The sequence below is a fragment of the Macaca thibetana genome, chromosome 8 (assembly GCF_024542745.1).
Source record: "Macaca thibetana thibetana isolate TM-01 chromosome 8, ASM2454274v1, whole genome shotgun sequence".
Classification (NCBI taxonomy): Eukaryota; Metazoa; Chordata; class Mammalia; order Primates; family Cercopithecidae; genus Macaca; species Macaca thibetana.
The window spans coordinates 131,079,261-131,092,418 of NC_065585.1; the positions used below are offsets into that span (position 1 = coordinate 131,079,261).

Below are 13,158 nucleotides of genomic sequence, written 5' to 3' on the forward strand. Positions count from 1 at the left end.
CTTTAGACTGTATGGTAGGTCTCAGCACAAAAAACACTTCGTGTGTTCAGGCAGCTGGAAGGAAGCGATTTTCTCCTTCCTTCTGTTTTCTCTTGCTTTCCTGTGGGAGCTGTTAGTCAGTGACTTTGATCAGATCTATACCCTTTCACTACTTACCTATCATTTACTGGGTAAATCTGACAAGGGATACTATGTATTAGGAGGGAAGCTTGACTTCAAGGATTAGCACACGCGCTGATTAATTTTTCTTTATTTCTTAGATGGATATGAGTTTGGGGCACCAAACTCAGTACTTGCTGCATTATGCACATACTCATCAGGGGCTAGCACTGCATACCCAAACATTCCCTACCCACGCCCTTGCCCAGCAGAAGTAAAGGCATGTAGCTACACAAACCTCATCAGGTGAAATACAGCTCCCTGAAATGTGGACTTTACAGGGATAACTGGGCATTATCTACACATATTACAATTTTTTTTTTTTTTTTTTTGACGAAGTGTTGCTCTTGTTGCCCAGGCTGGAGAGCAATGGTGGGATCTTAGCTCACTGCAAACTCCGCCTCCCGGGTTCAAGTGATTCTCCTGCATCAGCCTCCCAAGTAGCTGGGATTACAAGCACCCACCATCATGCCCAGCTAATTTTTTATATTTTTAGTGGAAACAGGGTTTCAACATGTTGGCCAGGCTGGTCTTGAACTCCTGACCTTCAGGTGATCCACCCACCTTGGCCTCCTGAAGTGCCAGGATTCCAGGCGTGAGCCACTGTGCCCGGCCTATTATGATTTTTGTATTCAGAAAAGATGTGCCTGGTTCTATGACAAGCATACTACATTCCAACCTAATGCATCCTTCCTCTGAGCTTACAGATCCTTAAAGCTCTCCAGGTGTGGAATTACAGCTGATGAGAGGTCAGAATTCACTCTTGGAACCCCCACCCCTGCCTCACCACCTCCAGGCCACTCCAGGCCTCTGAGGATCCTATAGTTTCTCAGGTATTAATATTCTTGGGGATACTTTGAAATAGATGCCAACATGCAGCCCTTGTAGATGAAACTGATTTCTCCACTACATGGCAAATGGTAGCTGTCTTCTGTGGAATCTGAAGGCACTCCTAAAGACCTCCTCTGGCTAATTATCTTGACTCGTACCTGGGGAACTATCTCTCCATAAACACGGCCTTAGGCAACACAGCAGCTATGTTCTTACTGCCTGCAGCAGCTGCCACATTCTGGATTAGGAAAGCCGGAAAGAACACGGAACAAAAACACCCTGACACCTAAAGTAGTTCCAAATTCACAGGCAAACCACTGGTTCAGAAAAGTCTGCCTAAAAAATCCATCCACAACTTTAGCCAACAGCCCATATTCTTGGATGTCCCATGGGACATGAGACTAATTCAAACACATCCTGGTTTGATGCTGGTGTTGGACTGCTGTTTCCAAATTCTGCCTTACAATTAAGGGTGTAAAATGGGTAAGAGGGGAGAACATTTTTCTGGGACCTTGGCCTATGTCTCAGTTGCCTCGTTTGTAGGTTTTTAATAATTTTGCATGCTAATTGGGCCAGAGGGCTCCGAACCCCAGGTCCTAAGTTTTCCTTCCAATTTCCAATTCTGCATATAAAGGAAGTTCCTGGCTATACAGTACAACATGCTCCATGCCTTTAGTGAATGTGCTTCAGGGAAGAGAAAGCATTTCTAGTGGGAAACTACATATCACGTATGCTGCACTGGATGGGATCTTAAAAAGACCAAGGGAAGGTGCACTAGTTTGGTGTCATTATATTTAGAAAGCAGAGACGAGAAATCAGGATTTCAGTGGTTGGGAAGAACAGCTTAACCTCTCTGCAGAAATGCAGGCCAGAAGTTCAAACATGGTACTCTGAGGTTTTCCTTATTATAGAGTCCTCTCTTCTCGCTGGGTTTTAATAGGCACTTTCATTATTCTCTGCAGCCAAAATGAGAGCTGAGTTGACAGAGGAAGTGGTCAGTCCTGTTTTGGCTCTTTCTGTGCACAGCTCTGCTGTCTGATAGCAGCTGCGTCAGAACAAATGCAGAGGCAAAGAGCAGTGTCCCAACTAAGTTTCCCCAAACCTTTAGCTTTTGTGTTTGACCATTCTCCAACTTTAAGTAAGGTAAAGCAAGTGGAATATGGATGGAGAAAACTTCACCCATACTGTGCCCTGTGGCCCTAGTGCAATTCCCTCATGTGAGAGGTGCGAAAACTAAAGCCATCTGCACGGGCACCTTCCAATATCACCCAGGAAGTGGCTGTCATGCAGGTTTCTGCCAACCCCAATTAACTATTCCTGCATCAGAGAGTATGAAGGGTGGGGCCGAGGGATGCTTTGGCTTTACATGGACTTGTTCCTCTGAAGGCAAGTGTTGCAACCTCTTATTTGGTTCCACAATCAGAGCAGGCTCAACATTAAATATAGAAAAAAAACAAAAACAAAAAGCAAAGCAGGCCGGGCTCGGTGACTCACGCCTGCAATCCCGGTATTTTGGGGAGCTGAGGCAGGCAGATCACCTGAGGTCAGGAGTTTGAGAACAGCCTGGCCAACATGGTGAAACCCCATCTCTACTAAAAATACAAAAATTAGCTGGGTATAGTGGTGTGTGCGCCTGTAATCCCAGCTACTCAGGAGGCTGAGGCAAAGAATCACTTGAGCTTGGAAGTGGAGGTTGCAGTGAGCTGAGATTGCACCACTGCACTCCAGCCTTGGTGACTGAGTGAGACTCTATCTCACACACACACACACACAAAAGCATTTCTTTAAAAGAAACCTTTGCTTTTTTTCAAGAAACTAAACGTGTTCTGAAACTGGAAGCAGGTTATTAGCATTTTACAACTGGATGGAAAATGTGGCATTTGTGAGGAGTCTCTCCAGACCACTTAATCATCCCAGGAAACAATAATCAAGATGTGAATGTGATTTACATGCGAAAGAAGAGAAAGCTCTGCCTCACTTTGGAAAACAGGCTCTAGGTACCTCGAATGCCCTGCCTACAGCTCACATGTGGTCCTGGAATTGTGATCTTTCAATCTCCTGTTATAACATAATCATTAAGGGTTTTCTTCCGAGTTAGTAAAATTAAAAGTTAATTCAAAGCACTTTCCATGCCGGGCGCAGTGGCTCATGCCTGTAATCCCAGCACTTTGGGAGGCCGAGGTGAGCAGATCACTTGAGGTCAGGAGTTTGAGACCAACCTGGCCAACATGATGAAATTCCGTCTCTACTAAAAATACAAAAATTAGCCAGGCATGCTGGCATGCCTGCAGTCCTAGCTGCTGAGGCAGGAGAATTGTTTGAACCCTGAAGGTGGGGCTTGCAGTGAGCAGAGATTGTGCCACTCCAGCCTGGGCAACACAGCAAGACTCTGTCAGAAAAAAAAAAAAAAAAAAAAAAAAAAAAAGCACTTTTCAGATGCTGTGATGGAAAGTACATTGACATTTTTAGAGGATACTTTGGTAATATCTATTTAAAATACACATACAGTTTGATATGTCAGTTCCATTTCTTCTAAGGATTTATCTTATAGATTTGCTCACCAAATCATGCGAATGTATGACACAGAGTCTTACTGTAAGTCTTGCAAAAATCAGCCTAGACATGCATCAGCAAGAGAGGGATTTATAGCCAATTCATACAATGAAAAAATAAGCAGCAATTTTGAAAAACGAGGCAGTTCTAGGGGTTCTGATTTGAAAGGCCTCAAGATATGTGAAGTGCAAACATGTGTAGAACTGAATTTTATATTTGACATATGGATACACATTTTTGGGATGATACAGAAAACAATCTTAAAAGTGATGGTAGGAGCTGGGACGGGGTGTCAGAAAACTGACTTTTCATTTTAACCTTTCTCCATTGTTTGAATTTTTATAAGAAATGTATTAACTTTATTGGAGCAATAATATATGATTTAAAATTCAGTTTAATGAGGAAGGTTTAAGTTAGGTTGAAGCTTCACTTCAGTGATATTATGGCTTAGACCACAGAAAATTTTTTTAAAAATAAACGTTTTTTTCCTTTGGAGCACTCCTATCCCTCCCCACCCTGTTCCTGGCTTGATTTTTCTCCCAGCACTCACTGCCCCTCTGACCAGTAGCTACTTTACATCTTATCTTTCTTATTGTCTATCTCTCCCTACCAGAATGTAAGCCCCTTGAAGGGACTGGGAATTATTTCCATTACTGAAACTTCAGCATCTAAAATTGTACCCAGCACAGAGTTTACACTCAACAGTATCTGTCAAATGAATGACTGAATTAATATACATTTTTAAAAAATTTGCCAGTAGTAGTCAGCTTATTGAGAAAAACCAGCTGACTACCGTCAATATATTTAATTAGTGTTCTGTATCTCTGGTTTGCCAGCTATAAAAATAAGAATGATGTCACTGCCCTGGTTCATGTATTCATGCAAGTGAGAATATCTATATGAACTGTATTTTCAGACCTCTTATCTATTGCTGGTGCCAATGGTTTCAGTTCAACAGAGAACTCTCTAATCTCCTCTAATCTCCTGGCATTCAGAAATGTTTGCTGAACTGTTGAACTGAATTTTAATGTTATCCTACATCAAAGAGGGAAATTATCTCAATGAGACATTAGGTTTGCATATTTACAAGTAACCACTTAAAGCAGAAGGGTCTCCTGATGACCATTTCTGATCATCATTTCCCTCACACATCCAACCATCCATTCCCTACAAAAACCTTCCCCTTGGCAGCCTTCATGGATCTGTCCTGACACATGCAGTCTGTCCCTCCTAAACCAAGCATAAACCAAACAACTGCTTCGACAAATTTTCCTTGCACTGAGTTGACTGGCTGTTCAATTGACTTGGACAAATGGGATAACAGATGCACTGGAGGAATATGAAATCTGATACAAGTATAAAGAGGTGAAATTAACATTGATACAAAAGTGGCATTTTGCCACTGTAACATTTAGAACAAACACCTGTTTTAAAAATGTAACAAAGTTAGAGATTTTGATTAGGTTTTCCTTACACAACTAAAACCATCCCCCCCCATAAAACTTGAATCACTAACTTTAGCCATTAACCCTGATACAAGTATAAAGAGGCAAAATTAACATTGATACAAAAGTGGCATTTTGCCACTGAAACATTTAGAATAAACACCTGTTTTAAAAATGTAACAAAGATAGAGATTTCGATTAGGTTTTCCTTATACAACTAAAACCTTCCCCGCCCTGCCACCACCCCCACCCTCCACTCCTTTGCCCCTCCCGCCATAAAACCTGAATCACTAACTTTAGCATTAACGCTATTACATTTCCAAGAAGTTTACACAAACTACTATCATGATATGCCCTGTAATGACTTTTTCCTCCACTCATTCAGGGCAGCCTATACTGTGGATGGAAAAAGTCAATGAAACACAAAGTTTTCACTAGTGGATTCTTACTGACAAAATAAATGTAGAGTCTAATGGTATCTTTTGGCTTAATGTATAATATTAGAAAGGCAGACACTACATGCAAGTTTCAAAGAACTTCAGTGTGAACTGCTTCTACTTCTATTTGGATCTAATCTCTCAGCTTAGGTGCTACATGCCAAATAGTAACTAAAGTTGCAATGGATAAATATTTCAGTTACAAGATAAAAGTGAGTTAAGGACCCATGGGACTGGAAGATAATTGTGCAATAACAGATCTAAGCTGCCTTAGTAAGCGGTGAGAAGTGAATGAAGGATTTCTCATATTACATGACCAGTAGTTCTGTATATTCTCCAGATTAATGATTAATGTTTAAAAGACATCAAAAAGAAAAGAGAGAGAGAGAAGAGAGAGAGAGAGAGAGAGAGAATGTCATGCCTTTGGTCTTTTGCCAGTTTCAAAACATGGTTCCTGGTACAGAGCCATGCCCAGGGGCAGAAGATAGAAAGGTTGGCTCTCAGGGGCCAGAGTTCAGTGACAAGGTACATATCTTCTTATTGACCTGGGAGTCCAAGTTTTGAAGTGCATTTCCACTGAACAACTAGCTTGTGATAAAGGAATACCATGGCAATGCATTCATTTTAATTCATGTTATTCAGAAATGAACATGAGAAAATGTCTGAAGAGGCTTCCCCATTGAACTCACAAACCTCCAGCATTGAAGTCACAAACCTCCAGCAGCTCTCTGTCTCCCATCTGCACAGATTGCTGTGAGAGTCATGTACAATTCAGCCCCTGCTTCCCACCAAGCTCATGTCCCATTTCCCCTTGCCAGTGTCTATTGAAGCGCGTCAGACTGGTCTCATCCTTCTCCCATGTGCACTGCCATCCCTGCGGCTTTGTTTCTCTTTTATTGTTTTCTGAACCTCTAAAGCCCTCTCCTCCTCACCCGCTATCTCCCCAGTTCTGGCCACATTTCAGATATGATCTCTAAGTCCCATGTTCTCATAAAGTCTTCCCTAAACCCTCCATCAGCCTTCATCGATTTCTCTCTCTTCTGGAAGCCTTTACAAGAAGCACTCATGTTCTGGGCTGCCCAATTTCCTACCGTATCCCATCCACCCATGTGCCATGTGTTTTAACCCTATCTTTCCTAGTTAGTTCTTAAGAACCCTGCGAGCAGACATCATGATTTACTGGTTTTGAGAAACAAAGTGGTGAAGCCATGAAGTCCAGTTCGCCTGACACCCGCTGGCTGGTGGCTGATGGTTCATTGTAGATCACTCCCCAGAAGTGGTTACAATCCCCAAGAGAGTGGATCAGAGCTGACCAGCACACAGGCTCATGGTCGAGATGCCGTGCGCTCTATGGAATAATCTGCCTGTTGAATTTGTTGGACAATGGGCTGGGAAAAGGAAGAAGATAAGAGCCTAGAAAAATCTACAGAAAAAGAAAATCTGTTGTTGCTACATTCCTCCCAAATCAAGACTAAGATATTTCCTGTTTTTAAGTAAGAACTGTCAGAGGTTTCTCCTCAGAACACACCACAGACTGCTTATAACACACACTTTTGTCTCAGGCAGTACCTATTGTTTAGGCAGAAAAATGTTGCTGACAGTAAATTTGCAATAGAACCCTCCACTGTGTCATTGCCTACTGAGAAGAAATACTTTCATAGAAGTGAAAAAGGAAGCCATGTGAGTACAAGTCTAAATCCAACATGCTAACGCATGCCTGAGAGAAACACAGGAGAGGACACATACACAAAGAATGCTGAAAGGGTGAGAGGGTTTAAATATGACCCATCCAGGCCACAACTATGGAAAAGCAAGAGTTCTTTTTTAGGGATATGCCCGATGGAGGACAGACCCACCCATAGGCTTTAGAGCTTAATCCAAAAAGCAGGCTAGATGGTAGCCTAATGAAGTCTTCATGCTTAATTCAGCAAACATTATGCAAACATCTGCGTGCATGCACATGTAGATGCAAAAGAGAGAGAGAGAGAGAGAGAGAGAGAGAGAGAGAGAAATGTGTGGTTTAGGACTAATCCTGAGGACAGAAGTAGAAAGCAGGCCTGTACATAGATGGCTCATTATGGCTCATTACCCAAGCGAACAGGAGCCTTTCAACCTCATCTTCCTCCCACCATGTTGCCACGTCCACACACTTATAATTTGGAGAGGGCAATATGGATGGGTTGGCTTGCCATATATTCAGTAGATAATTTACTTCAACAGCTCCCTGGAAGAGTCTGCTTCATTGAGAAAGCAGGACCAAGACAGTAGTCCTTGCTCAGCCCTTCCAAATCCTGCAAGTAACCCACGACTGGTCTGGAAGGTCCAGGAGAATCTAAGCCTCTCCGTCAAGGTCAAGTTTGTTACCTCCATCGCTGCAGGTCCTGGAGTCTGAGGCCAGGCTGTCCGTGGAGCCGGTGGTGAAGCTGACGTGGACACCCCTGAAGGATGGACTGAGGCTCTCTGCAGAGCCCTGGCTCACTTTTTCCAAATCAGAGCTGCTCTTGTTCATTTTTAAAAGGTGCCTGGAAAAGGTAGGAACAAACAATACAAATAACTCATTCAGTTTCCATTCAGAAACCAGGCTGATGGATCATGAATCTACCATGCTCTTGAAACTGGCCAATGTCAGCAAGTTTATTTAAAAAAAAAAAAAAAGGTTTTGGGGAGAAGGTAGAGGTTCTCTTCTGAGTCCTTATGTGCAAGAATGGCAGGAGACTTCCTGAGACTCCTGAGAGGTTAGGAGAAGCGAGTCTATTAAATTTAAACAAGCACCAAAATTCTTATATGGATGGAATTGCCTTCACATTCTGACCCCCTCTGCCAAAACATTTCTGTCACCTATTATATCCTGTGTAAAATCTCTACAAAGAAAAATCAAGATATTATCATACACACCAATGTATAGAGATACATAGAGATGGGGTTGTTTTTGCAAGATGCCAGGACAAATGAATTGCAAACTAGGCCTTTACAAGTGGGATTTCTTTTTTTACCTGGTACTCTTTTGCTAAAGCTTCAAAGGGTCTAGGTTGTTTCTTGGAATTAAGGAAAACTTTAAATGTGAACCAGACTTCCAGTGACATGCTTAGATAGAACCAAGTTGACATAACCCTTATTCCAGAACAATGGAACCAACCTTTGCTTTTCTATGAAATCTTTTGTTGCATCTCTAAATAGCATCACTGACAGATCAAGGACAGAAATACCAACTTCAAGAGAAAAACACTCGCATTGGAGAAAACAGTTCTATTATTAGGTTGGACGTTTAGCTTATTGATTTCTCCTTCTCACTTTCCAAGGGCCACATGAATATTCATTTCTGATCTGATACTTTCATCAAGAAGGGAGACAGATCACACCAGGTCCAGCTCTTTCCCTGTTGGTGGAAACCCACATTTGTCTGAACTGATATTTCCTGATGACATTCCTGTTCCTACTACAGCAGATCCATATCTCAATATCTGCTATGGGAAATATACAATACAGTATTGATTTGACATCAGAATGGCCTTATTTCATGCACATGACCTTACAGTCAAGAATTTATTGGCTGTTCTTTGTGTTCAACATTGCCAGGCCTTGTTTTAATTTTCATAGGCACAGGAATCCCTTGTTTACTAACAGGAGGGTTTAAAGTTTGTTTGTTACCACAAAAAGTGCTCCTTAGAAAACACGTCCTTCTCCCCACTCCCAATCTTTAGAATTGCATTTTAAAAATGTGTTAAAGCTGTCAAATAAAGTGTGACAGTGACGGCAACGTTACGATGGCAACGTTACAACTAATCTTCACCTTTGTATCTCAGTGTCACTGTGGGAATCTTGGAAATATCAGTTCCTTAGGAAATGCTATGGCAGTAGCTGATCTTTATCTAACCTGCTGGCAAAATAAAATCAAAGACAGTTTCATACAATATTCTTATATCCACATCAGATCCACCACTAATAGTTTTCTCCAAGGGAAGCCAGGATATGAAGTCATGCATAACAACTCCTCAGTCTAGGAGAGAAGTCAGCTCTGTGGTTATCCCACTACGTTGCCCCCTCCAAAGTGGTCTCTAGAGTTTCTTGGTCTTCAGGCCCAGAAAATCACTAAGGGAGAAACTCCAGCACCATGGCTACGGAGCTGGCCCAGCTTCCCACTCCACAAACTTCATGAAATGGATGTAAATAGACAAAACGAAAAAATACATAGATATGTGTATGTATGAGCATATATATTCATATACATATGCACACACACACACACACACACTCTTATTTAAAGTAACAGCCACGATTAAAAGAAAGAACACTTCTCAGGTGCCAGATACAGGGGGAATGCCACACACAGGCAGTACAAGGGATACTTCAATACTAAGTGTATGTTTACTATAGGTTTCAGTAGACGTTCTTTATCAGGCTAAGGATGCTTATGTCTATTTCAAGTTTTCTAAGGTTTTGTATTTCAAAATCATTTTTGGCTATTAGGGTTTATGAAATGTCTTTTCTACATCTATGGGGAAAAAATTGTAACATGTTTCTCCTTTACTCTGTGAATGTGATGAGTTATGTTAATAGCTTTTCTTAATTAAGCCATGCTTGCACATGTTGTATGAACTTATTTTACTACACATTGCTGGATTCAGTTTTATTAATATTTAGTTTAGGATTTTTACATTTACATTCAAATAGAGGCTAGCCCATAATTTTTCTTTCTTGTCCTGTCCTTGTCCAATTTGGACATAAAGGTTAAATTAGAATTATAAAATGACAGCTGGGTGCGGTGGCTTCCTCCTGTAATCCCAGCACTTTGGGAGGCAAAGGCGGGCAGATCATTTGGGCGGCAGGAGTTCAAGACCAGCCTGCTCAACAGGCCAACCCCATCTCTACTAATCATACAAAAACTTAGCCGGGCATAGTGGCGTGTGCCTGTAATCCCAGCTACTCAGGAGACTGAGGCAGTAGAATCGCTTGAACCCGGGAGGCGGAGGTTGCAGTGAGCCAAGATGGAGCCACTGCACTCCAGCCTGGGTGACAGAGTGAAACTGTGTCTAAAAAAAAAAAAAAAAAATTATAAAATGAATTGAGTAACTTTCACTTTTTCAATTATCTCATGTAGGTTTTTCTTTTTTTTTTTTTTGAGATGGAGTCTCACTCTGTTGCCCAGGCTGGAGTGCAGTGGCCGGATCTCAGCTCACTGCAAGCTCCGTCTCCTGGGTTCACACCATTCTCCTACCTCAGTCTCCCGAATAGCTGGGACTACAGGCGCCCGCCACCGCGCCCAGCTAATTTTTTGTATTTTCAGTAGAGACAGAGTTTCACTATGTTAGCCAGGATGGTCTCGATCTCTTGACATCGTGATCCGCCAGCTTACGCCTCCCAAAGCGCTGGGATTACAGGCGTGAGCCACCGCACTGGGCCTTATCTCACGTAATTTTTATAAGATAAGCATTATGTGTTCTCTGGAAGATTGCAAAAACTTGCCTATAAAACCATCAAGGACCAGTTGCTGTATAAGTGAGATCAGTAAAGATCTGGTTCTGATAAACCTAGGACCAACATTTTCAAGACAGAGACCCAAGAAACAGACTGGAGGATTAACAAGTCAATTCATGGTACTCACACCAGCTATTTATGATGTGAAGAAAGAAAGAAAGTAGAGCCATATCTCATACCATAGAGAAACATGAATTTTCAACAGAAAAGAAACACCCATTAAATTTTAAATTCATCAGAAAAAATAACAGAGAAAACTTTATGAACTTGGGGTAGGAAATAACTTTTAAAATAAGGGCTAAAAACAGCAATATAAAGAAAAAGATAAATCTGACTACTTTAAAACTTAAAACTTCTGCCTGATAACATAAAAGGCACCGTTAAAAAGTGAAAAAAACCAAACCAAAACAAAAAAAAACAAACCTTGGAGTGGCCAACTCACATCTTTGCAACCCACATAACTAATAAAGTATTGGTATGCAGAATAGAAAAAGAGTGCCTATAAATCTAAGAAACAGACAAATGACCCCATATTTAAAGTGGAAATGAACAGGCAACTCACAAATGAAACATGAAAGGCCACTCAACACATGAAAAGATGATTAAATTTATGAATGATCAGATTATAAATAAAACAGGATTTCATTTCATACCCATCAGATCGGACTGGCAATATCAGATTTTGTTAAACATCTAGGGAACTAGGAACTCTCTCACACTGTTTGTGAGACTGTAGATTGGTAAGCTCCCACACAGGACGACAATGTGATGAATCTTGCGAAGTTAAATACACACATTCCCATAATCCAATCACTCTGTTTTTGGGTATATATATTCTTGAGCAATGTCACTTAAATAACTAGGAATGAATGAATGGCTAAGTCACTTGAGTGGGTCACTAGCAGTTTATTGACCAGCAGTTTATTTTAACAAAATAGAACAGAACAGAAAATATGAAAATATATAGAAAGGATTTGTGAAACTTCGTTTTGTAAAACTTTTGTTTCAGATGTGTGTGTTTGTTGGGTCATGATATTAAATATATTTCTTACTGTTGGTCACGGTTTTTTAAAAAGGTTAAAAATTACTGCTCTAGAATATGAGTCAACAACCTTTTCCTTAAAGGGCCAGATGGTAAATATTTTAGGCTCATGAACCATAAGGACTCTGTTGCAACTATAGAACTCTGCTGTTGTAGCTGGAAAGCCACCATAGAAATTAGTGGCATGAGGCCAGGCGCGGTGGCTCAAGCCTGTAATCCCAGCACTTTGGGAGGCTGAGACGGGCGAATCACGAGGTCAGGAGATCGAGACCATCCTGGCTATCACGGTGAAACCCCGTCTCTACTAAAAAATACAAAAAACTAGCCGGGTGAGGTGGCGGACGCCTGTAGTCCCAGCTACTTGGGAGGCTGAGGCAGGAGAATGGCGTAAACCTGGGAGGCGGAGCTTGCAGTGAGCTGAGATCCGGCCACTGCACCCCAGCCTGGGCGACAAAGCGAGACTCTGTCTCAAAAAAAAAAAAAAAAAAAAAAAAAGAAATTAGTGGCATGTTTTCTAATAAAGCTTTATTTACAAAAACAGATGGCTGGCATGTGGGCAATCAGTTACTGGTTGGTCTTGACCAGCCTTGTCCAGTAGAATTATAATGCAAGTCATATATATAATTTAAAATTTTCTAGTAGCCACATTTAAAAAATATAAAATAAATGGGAAAAAATAATTTTAGTAATATATTTTAACATCATGTATTCAAAATATTGTCATTTTAATCTGTAATCAGTATAACCTATATCAATTATTAATGAGATATTCCATATATTTTTTTCATTCTAAGTCTTTAAAATGTGGCATGCATTTTATATTTACACACATTGCAATTCTGACTAACCACATTTTAAACTAGTGGCTACCACACTGTGCAGTACAGAGCAAGAGAAACTCTTATAAGTGGAGAAAGGTGTTCACAATGTTACAAATAGCAAATAACCTTGTAAACTGTTAAACTGTGCTTCAACAAAAGAATGAACACATTGTGGTATAGTCTTTTAGTGGGATGCTTTATAGCAGTCAAAAAAAATGAACTGGATTTTAGGGTAGCAATATGAAAGAATATCTTAAAATGCTGAGTATTAAAAGTAATTTACTTTTAAAAGGCTCAAGTAAAGTGTGATGCCATTTGTATACAGATTAAAAACATGTAAGGATACATACAGATTTTATGGAGCATGTAATAAAATGTAAATAGTACTCATCAAC

The 13,158-nt window shown here is 40.8% G+C and overlaps 1 protein-coding gene across 1 annotated transcript in view; it reads right to left on the bottom strand.

The window, feature by feature from the left end:
* PRAG1 (PEAK1 related, kinase-activating pseudokinase 1) overlaps positions 1–13,158 on the bottom strand; it is a 68,099-nt gene that overhangs the window by 16,767 nt on the left and 38,174 nt on the right. Inside the window, exon 4 of the mRNA XM_050800257.1 lies at positions 7,790–7,947. Coding sequence (XP_050656214.1) covers positions 7,790–7,947 — 158 coding nt within the window. The remainder of the gene's footprint in view (positions 1–7,789; positions 7,948–13,158) is intronic.